General features: G+C 44.9%; 1 protein-coding gene across 2 annotated transcripts; it reads right to left on the reverse strand.

Annotated features, from left to right (window-relative positions):
• Nucleotides 1-114: 114 nt before the first annotated feature.
• LOC144169793 (pyridoxal phosphate phosphatase PHOSPHO2-like) lies at nucleotides 115-19,419 on the reverse strand. 2 transcript variants are annotated; one of them, XM_077699138.1, is made up of 4 exons: nucleotides 18,964-19,419; nucleotides 12,618-12,757; nucleotides 7,698-7,896; nucleotides 115-2,916 (listed from the first exon to the last, which is right to left on the reverse strand). In XM_077699138.1, the coding sequence occupies exons 1-4, from the start codon at nucleotides 19,003-19,005 to the stop codon at nucleotides 2,509-2,511; spliced, it is 789 nt and encodes a 262-aa protein (XP_077555264.1). In that variant the 5' UTR covers nucleotides 19,006-19,419; the 3' UTR covers nucleotides 115-2,508. The 2 variants fall into 2 exon arrangements, with proteins under 2 accessions (XP_077555264.1, XP_077555265.1); XM_077699139.1 differs by lacking the exon at nucleotides 18,964-19,419 and adding an exon at nucleotides 17,791-18,119.
• Nucleotides 19,420-20,365: the final 946 nt, after the last annotated feature.

Genomic DNA, 20,365 nt, shown 5'->3' on the forward strand with positions numbered 1-20,365 from the left:
TTTTTGGAATGGCAGAATAATGCTTTCTTAAACTAAAATTTGCAGTCAATGCCACATAATACGCAGGGTCTGATGTTTATATCGTTCCAGAAAGAAAAAAAAGAAGGCAGTCTATAAAGGAATGTTTTATTTTTCTCACTGGCATTCCGAGCAAACAAATGGCAGAATGCATACATTATATAACCAATATGCATGTATGTGTGTTAACACCGTGAACATTTCGTTTCACTAAAACTTGTATAAAAAGAAAACAGCTGCTCTAAGGACAATGCCTAAGCAACCTTTTCACGACAACACAGCCACGACAAGCAAGCTCCTTGGGCAAACTAAACTGCACAGGATTTGCCAACCGTGTAAACTCACAACTATGGGAAGCTCCGTGACCTGGCTTTACAGGGCCTCCCGTCCTCACTACTTCAGTAGGAGGAGCCAGATTTCTCAAGCTAAACTAGACAAAGAGATCATCAACAAGCTCTTCTTTGGCGTACATTTTTGTTCAACCAACGCACATCGGACTTCCATGCTCTCTCTAATCCTGCAGGCTCCACTGAAAACAGATAAGCGTCACGAATAAAATTAAACGCGCTCTATGCTGTACTCGGTGAAACGCTGCCCATTGCAAACTGCACACGCACGTAACGTCCTGCACAAGAGGCCAGGGAGTGTCTGACACAAGTGCCAGCCACACAAGTGTGCGCTTTGTTTTCTTTCTTGCAGAAACATTCATTATTCTATTGTGCACGGCGACATTACAAAAACGTTGACAAGTGAGCTGCACTTTCACAGATGTTCATAAGTTAGGAAAAAAAAAAAAAAGAGGTGTAGATCTTTGGAAGCAAACTTGTAAAGAGACATTTTGTTTCAAGCTCAACTGAAGCATCATCCCCCTAGCCTTTCACTTCACCTCTTGTAAATCAACTGAGTAAAAGCAAAAGAATGAAACGTGGCAAAATAAAAGTTGCATGCAGCTTTTTAGTGTGCAGATTTTTATATAAAAAAAGAAGCGGGACCTTCCAAAGGGTAGTTGGCAATGTCCCCTATTCGAAAAACGAAAATTAAAAAAATTGTGCAAGCGAGTAAGCGCTGGTAAGGCGCTCATACCACCACGTACTACAACATTTTGGGATTCTCGCTCACATGCACACACGTACACACACGTATTTGCATACAAACTTACATGTATATGAATATATTTATATGTATATACCACAGGTACAAAAGAGGAAGGAGAGCCTGGCAGGAAGCCACCTAAAGCATGTTGCAGTGCTCGCTCTCTCCCCATTCGAGTAGCAGGCTCGTATGAAACGCTCGGACTTGCACCAAGGCCTTTAACGTTGGGATTTAGGCAGCTTTGTAAAAAAAAAAATCCACTAGCATTGAGTGTTCTCAAAGAGGACTGCAGTTGTTTTTTTTTTTTTGTTTTTTTGCGGGAGCAGGCAGCTGAACTAGCATTTTCCTACCATAACCTTAGACGTTAGCAAACAATGCATACTGTTCTATGAAAGGCCAGCCCTTTTCCTGTATTTCTTGCGCAAAAAGACGACAGTTTTTGTACTGAGGAATACTACTAACATCAACTTTCACAGCTGCAACATAAGAAGCTTCAAGATGCCGAATTTCAAGCCATGTTTAGCAGTAGGACGAGTTTGCAGCAGGCTACTTGCACACATTTGTCAGCTATGCACGTCAACGTACCGTCCTTGGGGAGAAGTTGGGCTAACTATCGCCAACAAACAGTCCTACTGAAGAGATTGAAAAAAGGGGGGAGAAACAGTGAATGGTTTTTGCAAGGTGACCATAATAACAGCCAATACCGAACACTCTAAACGCTGTGTGTCAGCGTAAGCACATCGCACAGTGACTGCAGTTGTACGCCATAAACAACAGTAAAGTGTAGCGCATGCAAGATCTCGCAATCTTCATCACTATCGAGAAATCATTTGTCCTAGCATGATTGTGTTGCATAATATACATAATACGACCTGCAGAGCAGACGTCAAGCCAGGCTCGTAAAACGGCTAAACTATAAATAAACTGAAGGCTCACTCTCTCTGTCTAGCATAAGAAAATTACTTACGGCAAAATTTAGCAACACGATTTTTACTGCAAACAACATTCATCCTTTTTGAAGACAAAATTTTCTACGCAGTTATTCGAGGCGCCTCGGACAATTACAACTCACAGGGCTTTACGCTACCTCAAACATGGGTACGACCCAAACTTGCGCTCATCTCCACTCAACGTGGCGCTCAACGATGCTACAACAAAAAGAACAATCCTGCAGGTGGTTGGTAATGCACAAAACGCAAATTTAGCCCCGACAAGGGAAATTCCCTCCACTGTTTTCCCTCACGAGCACATTTCTCGAATAGTGCTGAGCCATTGCAGTGAAATCGCATTCCAAGTAAAACCAACTTTAAATTCAAATGGCGGCCCCACATTCAGGAAGTTTGAGATTAGGGACACGAGGAAGGGGGAAGAAGGGGAGGAGAGTCCCCTCGCGGCCCCCTATGTGGCAAGGTTGGCGGCACCAGTGCAGTTTTTGAGGAGAACGTTGGCAATGTCGAGTCCCGTGTGCCAGATGTGCAGCTTGGCCTTGGCCCGGTCGGGGTCCTTGTTGAGGATTTTGGCGAGCTTGTAGCCGGCCCGGGCAAAGATGAAGTCGCAGGGCCGCAGCCGGAGGCTCGGGCAGAGGTCGTTGTTGCCGTCGCCCACATAGGAGACGGTGTCGAAGTGGACGCCCTGCTTGCGCCGCCGCTCCAGGTACTCCTCCATGATGGAGCCCTTGCAGAGGTTCACCGAGCTCAGCTTGCACCAGTTCTGCATGTGGTACTCGCTGATCTGCAGGCAGCCGTTGGCGTCGAAGAAGGCGTAGTTGGTGAAGATCTCGTGCACCAGTGGCCGCACCCCAGACGCCTTGGCGAAGGAGAGGAACGGAGGGGAACAAAGGCCTCTTAGAACCACACCAGGCAATAGGGAGCATGCAGAACTAACTACGACAGAACTTTGAGCAAAAAAAAAAGCAGCAGGAGAAGCTATCAAGGACACTGCTGGGTAGGGCTCTGGATTAAACTTTTGCTACTGTGTGTCAGTTTACGTATAGCGTGGGTATTTTTGAGAGAATACCATGTGCACCACTGCAACGAGTGAAACTGTGTCCATTTGTTACATACAGCACAGCATTCCGATTAGCACTGTAATGATCATGAACAAAAGGGGTGGAACATGATCATAGCCCAGCTTACGACAGGTCATGCCACACTACTCACGAGGCAGAGGCACACGAGTAGGGCAGAATCACACACAACTGCCCCTCTTGAGGAGTGGGGGCCAGATCCCTCTCCCAGTGTCTACCTGGAAGCGTGCACCTACCTACTTAAAGGGGCCACGAAGACAAAATACAAGTTTGTTTTATTAGAAAGATTTCATGTTCTATAGTGCTCCCCCGTGCTTGTTCGGAAGCAAACGATGCATTATTCACTGCGAAATTAATCAATTTAAGCTAAAATTTTGATTCTCCCACCAAAAAATGTGTTTGAAGAACGTTTGCAATGACATAAGAACAGGTCTTCCAGCTAAACTTGGTGTGGAGTAGCATGGCCTCCGAGATTCCATCGCGCGCGTTTTGCTCCGGCCGTCCCAATCGCCGCGCGCCCCAGCCAAATTTTGTAAGCGTGCTGGTTCACCCAGGGTCCACCAGGCGGCAGTGCGCACCAATGCATCGTTCAGCCCCTTGGGTCGCTGTTTATGCGGCATTTCGCGGCCTGTCGACGCTGCAGTTTTTCTTGTCTTGGCACGAGTGTATTTGCGAGTTTGTTGGCCGCATTTCTGCTCAGCTCCTGCCGAAGATTATGACACAGAACACCTGTGATGGATATGTCCTTCATTGGAACAGGCAAGAACTTGACACCTTCGAGGCACAGGCTTCCGCCCTTGCAGGTCGAGCCCCCTGATATTCATTGATTCGTAAAGGGACCCCACCACTGTTCCCTCGCGCTCTTTCACGGGGCGAAAGCCAACATATAACTGTAATATACATTTTATGCCATGAGGCATACAATCACATTTAGAAAAAGAGCAGCCTATTATTGTTAGATGATTCGAGTACCCCACGTACCACACCAAATGTGCAGTCCTGCATTTCCACAGAAATGTACACTGGTGGAGTTAATATAATTGATCGCTACAAAGCGTGGATAACGATAATTAGTCGACCGTAATTTAGAAAAAATAAAAATACATAAAGTAGAAAAATAAGAAATATAGAAGGGATATTAACAAATTCAAAAATATGAATCTTATACAGCTCCTCAACAAAACCGACAAAAATAAAGGAGCAGCAAAAATAAGGACAAAAACGAACAAAAAAATCGCGTGAACAGACGAACCGTGTAACACCCTGCATTTGCACAGAAATGCATAATTGCACGGCTAGAGATGATTGATCGAACGGAATCTTAAAAACAAAAAATACATAACCTAGAAAGAAATTATAAAAGTGAACTTATGAATTCAAAAATAGAGTTCTATTGGCGGTGAGCGCGACCACGGGCGGCGCTGCGGAGCGCGCCTTCGTGACGTCGGCTTAGGGATTCTCGCATTTGTCGTCTGCTTCACTCGGGCTCGCTCTCTATGCTGTTTCTTTGCGCGCGGTTGAGATTTTGTGCTTGTCCACAGCAGATCTCGCGAATGCGCAACTTTTTTTTCGTAACAAAAGACTTAAAATAGCGTAAACTAGCTCAAGGCGTGATTTTAAGTATAGCTTTTGATACCGCTCCGGAAAAAAACATTGCCGGCGTCGCCCATGCATTGCTGCGAAGCTGGTCCTGTGCGGAGCGCGAAGAGTCGGAGCTAGGCGTCAGCCTCTGTGTTCAGCAGTCTTTCGAACAAAGGTAACAGCCGCAGGCTGACAACCGACAACAGCGAAAATGGAAGACCAAAACAAATTCCAGGCCTTCGGGGCTGTCGGCTTTGGCAGAAGGCATTACGATTCCAGCTAATCGTATGTAAGGTAAAACAGATTTGGCAACCTTGCCTAACACTCGAATCAAGTCACTTTACGTTGTCAAGGCATGAAAGTGTGCCGACATGCACTATGGGGCACAAATAATGTAGGTTGATTTCCAAATAACCTGCTGTGTGTATAGGCGCGTGCTGGTTTTATACCAGGCTTCTAACCAGTATGCAGGCTTATTGAGCAAAACGAGTAACCTGTAAGGCAAACATACAGTAAGACTATGTTTGTTCAGATTTGGAGGGATAGTTCGGTACATTTGCCACAGCCATATCATCCCAATATTCAGATAGGCGTTATTGTAAAACTGCACTCAAGAGGGGGAGGACCAGGGGGAGGAGAAAACTAACAGTAAAATCGAGCTGGTTAGTGGGCAGGCTCCTCAGTCCAAGACTAGAGAGTAAGATTCATTCTTCAATTCACCGAACGTCATCCCGAGTAGGCCAGGATTTGTTCTTTGCGACTGAAGGGGTTGGGAAACAATAAAGAGCTGTCTGGACATATTCATTGGTTTCGAATTGTGTTATACTGAAAATTGGCATGTATACTATTTATTGCGTTCGTTAGCAAGTATATCAAGTTTTCAACACCGTAATCATGTCATAACTTTTCAGGTTGAGATTGAGTTCGTTACGATATCGATGGTTCGATAGAAATTAGGTGCACAAAAGCCGCCTTCGAGTACTGCGGACAACGTTATCTGCACCGTAGCACAGATCTTATTGCATTGAATATTCAAACGAACTTTGTGAGCCTCACAAACATCTCCAAACCTCCTAGGACGTTTAGAACGGTGCAGAAAAATGAATGCGTTGGGCACAGAAAAAAAAAAAAAAAGTTCATCTAACAACAACGAAAGAAAGAGAAAACACCCGTTTTATTTCCCGCTGTGCGACCCGCTGCTTGATGCGTAGCATTAGACTGTTGAGTCTTCATAAGAGCATCTCAGAACTAGTTAAGGGAAGCCTACGCATTTTGAATACTTATCGAGGAGCTCTGAGCACTGAAACTCGCAAATACGCTAAATAAGACGAGGGCGAGTTACACACGATTGTCTGAGCGATGCTCTCTGAAAGTCGTTCTCTCTCCTCGTGTGTTGTAAAATTGTAATGAAGAACAGAGAACAAGCTTCTTTTCTAAGCAGTACACGCGTGCACTGAGCTTTTGTACCAACACTGAAACGTGAAAGCAGGGCTTTATGGAACTGTTTCTTCACGCAACAGGATAAGACTATTCCACTATATTCTCGCACTCGCAGAAACCTGCTGTTGGCAGAAATGTGACCGTGTATTGCAGTTAAATCCCAAACAGCCAAGTGGTTGCATGGGTGAACCTCCACTTTACGCAGTTAATTATTGGGAAAGTAGGGGTGCCAAATTTCATCTGAAAAGTCTACTGTGAGCTTGCCCAAAAGCTGTGTTCTGCCCGCTGATAAGCTCAACATGGGATTCGCTCAAGGCACAAATGGTTGTGCAAATGTACATTGCAATAACTAAGCAGCACAGTGGCTGTGCTTTCCATGATTCCACTCCCCCACTTTTAACTTCTTTTTTTCCCTTCATCTGGTGAACTGTACTAAGGCACACAGACAGGTGGGGAAGCACCAATAAATTTGTTGATATGTACACTAGCTGCATAAGCGACCACACACACTCAATCTGTTTCCATATCTTGCATGCAGCAGCCGACCACATACACCGAGATGGAAGACTGACGCAATATATTGGTCAAAAAGTGAGCATGTTTTTAAATGTTTTTGTTGACTCCTTCGCACTAAAGCAACCTTTATTGCATAACTGTAGTTCAGCCCAGTTTGGTACTCTAGACCTGCCCCGCTATGGTCCTCTGAATCCGGAAGCACCAGCACAGATGAAGCGCATGCAACACCCGACAGCACACTCGTGTTACACCGAAATACCGACTCCATTGAGCGTCCACATGCTTGGTTAGCCGGCCGCACTGGCAATTGAGTACAACGTGGATGACCCTCAAGTGCGTATGGAAGGGAAGGAATTCGACCTGGCTGCGGGACTTTTTTTCCCTCTTGTCCAGAAAGGCAGGGACCATGACGGTAAACAAAGTATTTTAATACCCCTGTCACATGGGCACTTTCAACCGCGATTGAGTCGATCCGGATCAGGAGCTGCTACACAGCAGTTTCAATCGCGATCGAGCCCGATCCCGCTCGAACTCAATCCTGGTTTCTCAAGCGCGATCGGGCGAAAGCAGTGATACTCTCGTCCCCGTTGAGTAATGGCACAAAAGGTGACAACTTCAACTAACGCCACAAATTGTACCAAATAACTTGACCCAAATAAGCATGCAGTAACATTTATATAGTTCCGTATAACTACAACCGTCCAAAGTTACCAAACGCTGGCCGCGAAGTACATTTTTAGCGCCATCTGGCGTACATGAGCACAACCAGCACAACTTCTCGATCGGGATCGAAGCGTGCCGCATAGCAGCGGCGGTGCGTCGAGCGCGCTCGGAATGTCAATCGCGCTTCGCTTCAATCCAGATTGAAAGTGACCGTGTAACAAGGGTATAACAAGTGGCTGAGCAAGGTGCAAGCATCAAGCCAATGACAGCCTCTCTCCCCTAACCGATTTATTCCATTCAGTGATGAACCAGAGAGGTTTGGCCCCTCAACACGGGGGGACAGGAGAGAGAGCAAACCTACCTGCATAATGTGCTCAATGAAGACTGAGTTTGAGTCAGATATGATGATCAGCTCAAAGACGCCCGTTTTGTGCAGTTGCTTCAGCAGATCGATGATGCCGTCGACAAATTTGATTTCTAGGAGGCAGTCCAAGATGTCGTCTGGTTGCACTTGGCTGTCGTAAAGGAAGTGGAACACCCCACGCATGAATGGGGTCCACCTGCATATGCACGCGGGGGAAGCGAGAAAACAAGCTGTCAGCTTTGCACACGATGGCAGGCACATCATCATGCATTCAAAGTCCGCTAAGAATGCGCAATGTGACATTTGGATCATAGTTACGACACATGCCAGTGTACATCAAACTCCCTTTTTTTTTTGGCACATCAAAAAAGCCTAAACAATTTTGCATACACATAGCGATTGCATGGGGAAATTAGACGTGTGAAGAAATGTGTTCGTCAGTAGCTGTGTCCATCAAACATTTCTGTAACCTATGGCAAAGTGTTATTCTCGCAGGGTGTGTGAATGCCTGCAGGCGAGTGCAATCTACCCTGGCTACAAGGAGCAGCTTCAATGATGCTATAATTGGTAACAGATGAAGCAGTCGATGAAGGCCTCCTGTCTCGTGCCACTGCCACACAAAATGGCAACACTAAGACGTTCCCTTTATTTGACAGGTGGAAGCATCGCAAGCCACAGAGCGGCAGAGAGGATGACAGCCACAGACAGGGCTAAAGTGATAGTGGCAGTCGGTATGTGTTTACGGCGCAAGGTCATCATCTGGCCACAGAGCGCCAAAACTTCGGTGGTCATTTGGTGTGCCGTGTTAATGGCTAAAACATGTACAGCACAAGTACGCGATTACTAGAAGTGCCTAAAACATGGGTGTAGGTGGCCCTTAATCTACTGGGCTACGGCCCATCGTGTTGTGCTAGTGACACGTGTCAGGTTTTTAGACCCCGGTGGCCCACACACTCCGGCTTGCCGGGGGAATTAACGTATTTAATCTAACGCCCTTAATCTAACACATGAAGAAGGTAATAATGGTAGGTGAACGATGTGTGAAATATGGCTTGAAGCTCACGGCTCCTGGTACTTCAAAAGAACCCTCAGCACTGGGAGTCTGAGGTAACATGTGGTAGGCGATTAGATTGCCGAGCTTGCGACACTGGGCTTTCCCCGGAGCACAAGGCTGATGTATGCACGAGAAACTTTTTTTTACCATTTCCAGCCTCTAGTAAAAAACAGCTCACCCTCAAGGCTGATCTGCTCTTAAAACAACTTTCAATTTTTAAGTAATATGCCATTATTTTTTTAGTTGGTCAATTAGTTCCCAAGATCATTAGAGATAATTAGTCATTTTTGGAGGAACAATAGATAAAACAGTCATGGAACTGTAATATTTATATGTTTCAATACTATGAACCCTGGTGAATGCAACAAGAGAAGTGGTTTTCTGATGCACCACTTGGAACTAACTTTACAGCTCATTAAACTTTGGTGTTTGAAATGGGCATTCGAAAAGGTTCCTTGCCATTGGTACCACCAACCAAGTAGTGCACTAAAAAATGCTTCTCTTATTGCATTCACCAGGGTTTATAGTTCGGGAAAATATAAAGATTACAGTTTTATGACTAATAGTGTTATTCATAAAACCAACTTAGTATCTCTAGTTCATGCTACAGATGCTGAGTTCGCAAAGCAGGTTGCGATGGGTATGCCCCTTCAAGGTGATGTCCAATGATTACCACTTCCAAACAAATGAAAGAAGCTCACACTTATAGCTACAAATAAATGGTGGAGTGAAGGTCATTGCAGCAGCAAAGAAGAAGCAAATCAGCTGCAATCATATGATTAAGATGGTCATCAAGGTTATGTAAAGCTTCGCTACCTTCAAGTTTTACGGATTAGTGTGAGCTTCCTTTTTTTTCTCTTTTTTTTTTGTGAGCTCCTCATGGGGCACAAGACATGCGCAAGCCTGGACGATGCTGGGCGCTCCTTACGAGGCCTTTTTTGGTTTTTTTTCTTTTTCTTTTTCGAATGCCATTTGAGTAAGCTCAAGCTTAAACAGGTCTGCTGTTCAAACTTGGAAGCACTTGCTCTGCTGATGTGCGCATCCGTCACTGCAACACTATCAGATTATTTTGGAGCGAAGGGCAGGATTGCTGAAATTCAAGCCAAGAGCTCACAAATATACATTGGTGTTTGTCCATGCTAAAAAAGCCTGTCGAAATAACGAAATTCTCTCTGACAGTGCCACAGGCACCACTTGAAATACTTCCGGGAGAACCTCGTTTGGCGCACAGCAAATGGTGCGACAAAACGACAAAATGCGCTGGAAGTGTCTAGCTGATGATTAAGGTGACACCAAGAGTCATCGTTTTGAGACAGTGCATTGGAACTTCCACAGCGTTCTGAACAATGTTGGGGAGAAACAGAAATACAAGCGATCATTTGATATAAAATAACTTCAATTTTGAAGGTACTCTGAAGGCTGAGTAACTTTCTGTTTTGATTAAAAGGTCACACACTCCCAACACTCCCTCGGCTTTTTGTTTGACGGCCAACGTTGCCCCGTTTGCTGAGAAATAATTAAAGCTGGCATGTCTGTGCCGTTTCTCTTGCTATCTTTCGTGATGCTTAAAAGCATGTTACAAAGCACCCAAAGTTAGCTGGGGCCAAACTTTGCTTGGTCGTCACTATCTTCCAGAGTGCCTGTTCTCACTAGCTTTCACTTTACACACAAACGTTGGAAACCAATCAAAAAAGGTCTTTTTAACGCTGGGTACGGTGGCATCCAGGCAAAATCAGCCACCACACCCTGCCCTCTATGGGTGGGGCTTGATGACCATGGTGAAGCTTTGCCAGAAGGTACTGGCAGGTGTCGAAAATGCAGGCGAATTTGATGAAGGAAGTTGAAGACCAGCTCATTTCAGGCTGATTGTACTAATCATTTGATTTTGCCACTGGGTGTTGCATGTGTGTGTGCTGGTGGTAAGCAAGGATGGTAGGGTCTCACATTTACCCAGATGCATGCATCTTTTGACTGCGCTTGCATAGGCAAGGTGAAACATCTTGAAGAAATCGAAATTGAAACACGGCCTGCCGCCTGGGCTGAGGTACTTATTTTATAAGGTTTGCCGGCTGAGGTCTGCGTCTTAAAATGAACATGACCAGCGAAAGTTCCCGCATAGATTTATTTCACACTGACGCGTCCCTGCATCAGTGCGTTTCAGAAGAACGCTTAGGCAAGTTCCACCGATCCCTTTTCACCATGCATTCCCAATTGACGTTTTACCATCTGCAACTGCTGCTGTTGCAGATGGTATATCTGTATTTAGCATGCTCTACCAATATAGGCCAGCTTTCTTCCATAATTTAGTGTCCCTTTAACGAAACTCTTGCAGGAGAGGGCTACTCAAACTGCACCAAGCGAAAGCTTAGATGATAGTATCACCGTAGAGAGCTTTCATGTATGTATGTGCTTGTTTTTTGGTGCAAGGTCAACAAAGGCCAAAAAGCACCAACACTATGGTATGGTCACATTTTGTGTGGTGTTTTCAGTAAAGTAATGTTATAAATATGCTGGCTTTAAAACAGGTTAACGTTGGGGGTGTTCAGGACCCCCCCTTTTAAAACACTTCAAACTGTGCTACCCAAATAAAAGGCCACAAGGCCAAGTGCAAACATGGCATAAACTGAGGACCTGGCGTAATGCACACCTGCCAACTTGATGACTTGGAAATTCGTAAAACCCGCAGACCCGGTGGGGGGGCTAATTTCTTTTCAAGTTTAAAAGGGTTTATGTTCTGGGACAAGCGCCCTCATGTTTTCACAACCATAACTGAAAACCATCAGTCTTGAACAGTGATAAGCCACTACTCCACTGAGTAGGAGGAGAAAATTCTGACGTGTAGGATTTCAAAAACACACAGTAGTACTGTTGCAGCTTTGAGCCCGCCATTCCACTGCGAAGCAGCTATCACAGTCATACCACAGGTCGTACTGCATTGGACGCGGCTGTCATACAAAGAGTGACGAGAACACACAAGTCGTAACCGGCCCACGAACAACCTGCTATAGACAGGCTTGCCAAGATGGCAGCAAGTACTACTCGATACTCGTTGCTGGGACAGCATTAGAATAAGTAAAGGACGTGGAACACCTACATCAAGCACCCCTTGGGACGCAGCACATCTAATACCCCTGTCACACGGGCACTTTCAATCGCAATTGAAGTGAATCGCGATCGACTTTTCGAGCGCGCTCGACGCACTGCCACTGCTACACGGAACATGTCAATCGCGATCGAGAAGTTGCACCGGTTGCACTCGTGTACACCAGATGGCGCTAACAATGCACTTGCAGCCGGCGTCTGGTAACTTCACACGGTTGTAGGTATACGTAACTATGTAAATGCTACCGAACGCTTGTTTGGGTCAAGTTAGTTGACACAATTTGAGGCGTTAGTTGAAGTTGTCACCTTCTGTGCCATTACTCAGCGGGGACGAAAGTATCACCGCTTTTGTTCGATCGCACTTGGCAGCTTCGATCGTGCTTGAGAAACCAGGATTGAGTTCGAGCGGGATCGAGCTCAATCGCGATTGAAACTGCCGTGTAGCAGCGCCCGATCCGGATCGACTCAATAGCGATTGGAAGTGTCCGTGTGACAGGGGTATAAGCCAGCACCACACTGTGTCCTCAAAAAAGGTGAGTTCGTTTCTAGAACAAATCTTGTACCTGACAGAACAGTCAGCCCTGCACTCTTTGAAGCTGGGATTTTTTTTTTCCTTCTTTGGACAGAAGGCAGCTTTCTACCACCGCTATGGACGAGCTGGTTACATGACTCCAAGAGGTTCAGTGGGGTTTGCAAAGTACCGCACAGTGTGATGGTTAGGGACGTACGACGGTGACGACATAGTGCACAGCATCACTTACCCATTTTGATTGTAGGGCTCCTTGATTTCCGGGGGCAGTTCACCATTAGGTGCCAGCTTCTGGATGTACACATCGCTGTTGTCATCAATGATTGTGAAGTCGAAGTCAAAGACCACAAGGTGCTTCTTCATGCCTTTGGCCTGCAAAGAGAAAGGCGGAAATGTTCGCCTCGTCAGCCATGCTCCACAAATACGGCAAATGGTTTGCCCAAGGTTGTGGCTACGTTTTGTAGTTACAGATACCACACAACATGCTATTAGAGAGCCCTTCCTGCGGGGAAGAGACCAGTCACATCTGATAGGCCACTGCAGTGCCTTCCAGCGTCATTACAAGACAAATAAGTGCTCTAACACAATTTGCATCAAGTAGACCACTTTCACATTATAAAAGACAAAGCTGCACATGATATTGCAGTAAGCTTTGCTCTAAGCTTGTGCACGTGGCATTTTTGATTGCACCTCTACCCTCTCTCGAGGCTTCACAACCAGGAACTCAATTTGCATGCAATATCAAACGCATCAGTGTACCCAATTGGCTGCAGTGCCACCACAGTGAGCGATGTACCTTCAGTTGCAGTCATGTGTTAAGCTAGGTGACAGATTGTTAATAAAAGAAATGATAGTAATAAAAATTCAGAAACCTTTTGAAGTGTTGTTTGAGGAATGTGAAGTACATATATATTGCCTCAACTGCATAAAGGTTATTTTACCCTCAAGGGTGTTAATCTGTCTCATTTCAAACAAAGTGAATCTGTAAGCGTGTATGGGACTGTACCAGTGCTCTGTATGAGCACATCCAGAAATGCCAATTTTCGCAACAAGAATGTTTTCAAGCTGTGACTAAAGGTTTTTTTAAGTGGAGTATGGTTGCAGTGCAATATGCTGTAGTTTTTTCATGAGCATCAACTGGTAGTTCGAAGTCACAGACTGGAAGTTACTGCATGAGAGCAATAGTTACAACTATTGTGGTTAAACAGCATCTTACAGTGATTAAACATTTTGTTGTTGTTGTCGAACCAATAGAGCATGTATTTCTAATTACTGCATTTCTGCTCACCTCCATTATGTGTAGGGTTGTTTGTTTTTGGGTAAAACCAGATTTTACCCGATTCTTACACCCCGAACATGTTTCAGGAGTGTCGGGTTAAAACCGATTTCTCGCGATCTGCACAATTGTGGGCTGATGGTCCGCCATTCTCAACCAATACTTGCTGGAAGCAAGCCCCACAAACACAGCTGTCGAACGCTTGAGTATCGGCATTGCTCTACCGCTTGCTACCCCAGGCAGGCAAATGCTGCACTGACGACGTGCCCAGATAACGGGAGCTGTGACGTCGAGAGAACTTTCTCCCAGCTGATATACAATCAACAATCGGACAGTTCTCGAATGGAGACCGACATATTGCGCATGCAGATGATAATGCGTGCAAACAAGGATGCGTAAAAAATCGATGACCAGCTTTTTGTCAATAAATTGTTTCATTTCTTAGCAGTTAGGAGTGCTCTTTATTGTCATCATGACTGATTCATGCTAAATTTCGGAGAGTAGTTACTAGAACTAAAACCCTGATGTCCCACTGATTACCAGCGTCTAAAAAAACACCAACCTTAGCGCATTAGAGTTAAGAAGCTCATGATACTTTCTAAAATAAATTGATTATATCACTTAGTGCATCTCAATATTTAAACCGAAAGAACCCGAATTTAGGCACAGTTGTAAAAAAAAAAAAAAAAAACTGATTTCTTTTCGATTATCAGTTTGTAAAATACAACCCGATTTTTACGCCCCAATTTTTAAAGAATATAAAACCCGAAAACGAACAACCCTAATTATGTGCTACCTCAAGTGTGCTGCAGGTATCTTCTATAGTGGAGAGTGTTGGCACGTACAAGCTGGTGGTGGCATGTACACCAAAGGTGGTAAGTAGCCTACATGTAGATAAATAGCATGTTTAAAAAAAAAAAAAGAGGATGGGGCACAGACAAAGACACTGGTCTTTAAACAATTTCTTTTAATTTTCAAGTAAACATCGTGAAACTTCTCAGTCTTGCTGATTTTTTCCCACTGATTTCAGATATGCCACTATTTTTTCAGTTGGTCAATTAGTTTCCAAGATAATTAGCGATAATTAGCCATTTTTAGTCAAACATTAGACAAAACAGTGTTGGCCATCAAACCCTAATCTTTACATACTATGAACCCTGGTGAGTGCAATAATCAAAGCAGTTTTTTGATGCATCGCTTGTAACTAATTTGACAGCTCATTAAACTTCGGTGTTTGAAATGGGCACTCAAAATGGCTCCTTGCCACTGGTGCTACCGGGGTTTAATGAGCTGCAAAATTAGTTACAAGTGATGCATCAAAAAACTGCTTCGATAATTGCACTCACCAAGGTTCATAGTATTGGAAAATATAAAGATTACGGTTTTATGACCAATGCTGTTTTGCCTATTGTTTGACTAAAAATGGCTAATTATCATTAATTACCTTGGGAACTAATTGACCAGCTGAGAAAATAATGGCATATCTGAAATCAATGGGAGAAAAGCAGAAAGTCTGACAGGCTTCACACAGTTTACTTGAAAATTAAAAGGAGCTGTTTTAAAACCAGTGTCCCCCTTAAGCACCAAGGTGCACTGACACTGAGATCAGTCTGCGTCCAAGTGTCCGAAAAGACATCAGTACATTATGGCGTTATTGAGGAGAAAAAATGAAAAGTACTCAAAGTAGCCAAACTTGATGCTTTTAACGGCCTCTGGCGAGCATGATGATTCGGGCCCCCAACCTTTTTCATCGAGTCCTATTTACAGAACATCACACAGTATGCTGGTGTGATGACCCTCAAGCCCGCAATTGAGAAAACAAATCTCGTTAACATTGGTTGTAAATCGCAGAAGGCACGAACACCCAACACAAGTTGTTGCCTTGACAAAACTATCATTTACTAGTGCCTTGACTGGCACAGGAACCAGTGCGAGACAAGAAAACACGAGCAAGTGATGTACAGGGATTTGCTGCTCCCTTGCGGTGAACGCCGGCATGAGACGACGAGGTTCCTGGCGCGTTTGCGCAAGCATGGTGGGCTATACTTTCACTGACTACTATCTGGCGCCACAGGCACTTAATCTTTGGCCCCAATTTCTTTTATCTCATCACTCCAAGTACTATTCTTTTTCCCTGGCCGCCAGATTTCTGTCCTTTGCAGTACATCCCATGCCAAGCTCCTTCTTCTTATAGTACATTTGAGCCTGAAGACTGTCATACACCTTTGTTCGCACTTTAGTCCAACCATGCATGCATTCTACCAATGGTACAATATTGAAAATGTCAGGTATGAAGCAAATAGATCTTGGTATTTGATTCAAAAATTTGGCATTCAGCATCTTCAAATAGTTTGTTTTAGCAAAATATTCAGGCGTACCGCAAATATTAAGGATGGCACTGTGTGTTGTAGCAAATATTAATGACGGCTCTACTGGTACTAATGACATACTAATGACGGCTAATGTTGTACCGCAAATATTAAGGACGGCTAAGTGTGTTGTAGCTTTCAACTCTGCGTCACAGAATGAACTCTGCTAGAGCCAGGCATTGGCAAATGTGGAAACGTTAATACACTCCCTGGTTCACATTACCCTGTTTGCATTTGTTGCGGCCTAAGAGCAAGAGCATGAATCCTTTTAAATGGCAAAACATATGCAATATAGCGAGAAACTATTCTATATTTGATTTTTTATTCAAAGCCAATTTTTCCCTGAAAACTGGAAACATATTTGATTGTTTTGCCTTTGGGTTGATTCAAAATATATTTCAGTGTCACCACTAGTAGGTAGTGGAACTATGCTGGCGAACTTTAGGCAAATCATTCATAGGCTGCAACACTCAAACATAGTAAAACACGCACGCTTGCGGGCCACAGCCAAAGTTTATACAACTGAGAAAAATACGCCATATACGAAACACAAGATATTGTTCCAGTAATTCTAGTGGAATTATGCAGCTGTTACGTACACTTTACAGAACTTGGAGTTGTAATTGGCTCTCCGGTATAATACATTCTGCAGTCTTGTATTTTGATGTGCACCGAGTTTTCTTAAGAATATATGTTTGTTCCGTCCCCAAGCGCTCTCGTCTGTGTATCCCAGTCGCCACTGGGTATACCCGAAAAGAATTTGCGGGGTTTTTTCCTCACAGCAGCCTTACCACCTCCACTGTAACATGCAGGAGATACTGCAGTTACCAGACACAAAGACGCATAGTGACAATGAAAGCATCACTTATCACTGTCACCCATTACATGCATGACATCACGAACCTACCCCTGGTTTGATGATGTCAGGAATGCCATTTGAATGGCAAAGCTGTAGTCTGCTTGGGCAAAAATTCAATAGTACACACTGTAAAAGCCCAGCAAAAGCATTTCGGACGGATCAATTACCGAGTTTTCCTGACAAATTGCAGAACTCACCGCCACCCCTTTAGCACGTTGTGGAGCAGAATGGCACCATGAGAATGCCACACGCTCTAACACGGATTCGGATTTCGCAACTTGCTGCCGAACGTAACGCGTGAAAGAGGCAGTGAATACATAACTAAGCTAGCGCTCCGTGACATGCAGTCGATTAGGTCGAAATGCCACAATGTCCACAAACAAAGTTATCGGGAAATGTGCCCACAGGGACTACCGGTTTCCCCGAAAGCAGGACGCCCTATTTACGGAAGTAGGGACCTCATTCGTATCTTCATGCGAGCAGCTAGCTTCACACTCGCCTACACATGTTCCGCTCAAGCATAAAAACGATTAGATTCGTACACACATTCACAGGACCAGATACATCACCACTCAGTCTGCACTTTCTGAGAACACGGCCAGTTAACTGAAACAGGCTTGGGTAAATGTCGGCCCCACAAAAGCCGGCTGGGCTGCTTCAGAAGGAACCGACTGATTGCAAACCGCAAAAGGCCGGTAGAATGCGAGGTTGCGTCAACGTGCATGACTGCAGGTGCAATCGGGTCTCAGACGGACAGAAACAAAGGCTAGGGCACGCACACTATCACCTTGGTTTTTTTTCTTTTTTTTTTCGTATCCTTTCGTGTGCAGTACCAGCTCCAGTGTTGTATTACTCTAAGCTCACCAGTAATAAGCATGGAATTTCCAGGCGAAGGGATTACCGTTTATGACAAGCGCAGCCGCTGTCCGGAGGCAGTAATCTTGGGGCGACAATGGCACTGTCGCGGCCAGTCCACCCCAATTTGGCGCCGATGAAGAGGATATTTCGCTTGCACGGCCAGCGCAGACGGGACTGAGGCAACAATTTCAACTTTCCATGGAAACTACCGGGCCAAATTCGGATACCGGCTCTCTGCCCGCGACCCCTGCATCGGGCAAAATCAATTTTGCACCGAGCAGTAAACAACGGGACGGCGCCTGACAACAGCTGATCCGGGGGCAAAGAAGAGGAGGAGGGAGGGGATTTGTCGGCCCAGCCTGGCCGAGCCTCTCAGCTCCGCTAGGCTCGCCACAGGTCGTGCCGCTTGTCAGAGGAAACAGAGCAAAAAGCACCCAGCAGGGGGAGCCACATGTAAAAAACTCTTCGTGAGCAGAAATTTTAAATTTCTTGCACAAATTTTTTGTGTTCTTGCAAAGTAATAATTTTGGCTATACAAACGCCAAATATCAGTCTAAACGCAGCTAAAAACACTACAAAACTCTCTTATTAGTCGTAGTAAAGGTCAGCGCAGCGGGTATTTGTTTTTTCTTAATGTTTAATTTTGATAGTAAGCGATTTGGTAAAAATAAAGGAAGCCCAAACAATTACACGTCATAAAAACTAAACTTTTACGCAACAGAACATACACATAATTTTAAATAGCATTGTCTTATTGTCTGTTTCGTCTGCTACGACAGACTTTGTGCCTGCCCCCTCGCCGATTAGCGTTTTAAATAAAACGTTCGTGCTAACTTGAACTAGAGACTAACTGTGCGTGTATGGTTGCTCAAATTAAAACTAAAATTGTTCATGGCATGGTGCGATAAAAAAAAAAACACCTTTGTGTGGATGTCGTCTGCTAGAGATCATGGCATGACCACCGTGACCGACGATACGCCGAATAAACATATATAAAAAGGTGGAGTAAAAAATACTGACCAGCAAAACATTTTAGACGTCTTCAGGTGCATAGATGCAATATGTCTGTGCCCGAAGCAATTTCCCCACTTTTGATACACTTTCAGACGAAAGCGGCTTTGCGCAACGCGAAAAGGTACGCGTGTTCCAGCTAGTTAAGGTCACGCGGATTAAACAGATGTCACAAATTTACCGACACGACAAACAAAATACTCACCGATGGTCTTCGCTCCAATATGTTCTTTCCTTGCTCGTTCATCGCCTTAGATCGTTAAAATACGCCCGTAACAAGACTTGGGACGCACGTCGGGTCGGCATCTACACACACATACTGCCACTTGCAAGGACGATCTCTAGCCCGGAGCACAAAGGAAAAAAGTAACCGCGTAGAAAAGCAAAAAAGATGAGCGGCACACTATTGACGAAAACTGCGTCGAGAGGGCCGCCGTGAACTTGGCGGTCGACGCGCCTTGTTGACACAATGCGGAATACACAGCTCAAGGTTACACTTGCTCATAGCCGGCGTCACGCTACGATAGTTGTTTACACGCTATTTGCGGCGGGGGCCGGCTGCCGAGCTAGACAGGCGGGCGCCCTGGCACTCGCTGCTGCCGACTGACAAATCCGACAAACCTCTCTCCGCAGCTGCGGGCGCGCACGCGTGCGAGCGAATGACGATCGTGTCCGATCGCGCTCGCTAGCAGGCGTTGGATCGCACGGCCCTGTTGACGAGCAACAGCGCGCACGAAAGGAAAGCGCACTTCGTCGTCCTTTTCTTTTCCTTTTTTTCTCTTGCACTTAGCACCGAGTACTACTGATGCGTTGCGCGTAGCAGGCGGAAACGCTCCACGCGTGACTAAAAGCCCCTAGAGTTGGAGGCAGCTATAGGGCCTTTATAGCTACGATTTCCACCCTGGTGTGTGGAATTTTCCGTTACATTCTCGCTTGGTAACCGGAACTAATTCCCGCGTAGAGGCGCGTAATTACGTTCTAACTATCTCGTTTAAAATTTGACCAAGGCGGTTATTTTAAGACTTGGTTTTAGTTTAAGACTTGGTAGCACAGCTACCAAGTTTATTTGGATTTGAGACAGTCTGTCAGTTGCAGACAAATGTCAATTTTCAGCATCCCCCATCTTATGTTGGCTTCTTGTCAAACTGACTACTTCGAAGTGCTCACAGCCTCATCACCTTTTAGCTGCTTTGTGCGATGTCAAATTAGTAATTACAGCACTTGCTTTGTTATATTTTAAGCCCAACTGTACTAAATAGTAACGCTTTTGAATGGTGCTCACAACGCTGGTATTTCTACATTGGTTTCAAGCACATTACCCAAAACGGGAAATGAGGCCATAAAACATTAAAACAAATTGAAACAATGCACACTTCACAACTGTTTTGAGATAATCGCGCTATAAATGGGCTGCTGAATTCTCAAAAAATAAGAACGTGTTTTGGACAGTGGCTATTCATTCAGCAAGCACTCCTACGCAATGGACAGTATAGGCAACATAGACAAGTGGTGTATAAAAAACTTGCACCATGTTCACTTGAACAACTTACCTGCAAACAGTACAGACCCGAAAGGCATATGACAACATGCCTGCATTCCAGACTGGT

Source organism: Haemaphysalis longicornis, unplaced genomic scaffold (genome assembly GCF_048455015.1).
Source record: "Haemaphysalis longicornis isolate Haplotype H1 unplaced genomic scaffold, Haemaphysalis longicornis Haplotype H1 scaffold_2, whole genome shotgun sequence".
Taxonomy (NCBI): Eukaryota; Metazoa; Arthropoda; class Arachnida; order Ixodida; family Ixodidae; genus Haemaphysalis; species Haemaphysalis longicornis.

What these genes read in the sequence shown, in the direction of transcription:
- LOC144169793 (XM_077699138.1), bottom strand. Translation starts at nt 19,005, where the DNA reads ATGAACGAGCAAGGAAAGAACATATTGGAGCGAAGACCATCG. An exon ending in TATTGGAGCGAAGACCATCG is followed by an intron (nt 12,758 to 18,963) that starts GTGAGTATTTTG and finishes TTCTCTTTGCAG; the next exon opens with GCCAAAGGCATGAAGAAGCA. An exon ending in TCATTGAGCACATTATGCAG is followed by an intron (nt 2,917 to 7,697) that starts GTAGGTTTGCTC and finishes TCCTTCGCCAAG; the next exon opens with GCGTCTGGGGTGCGGCCACT.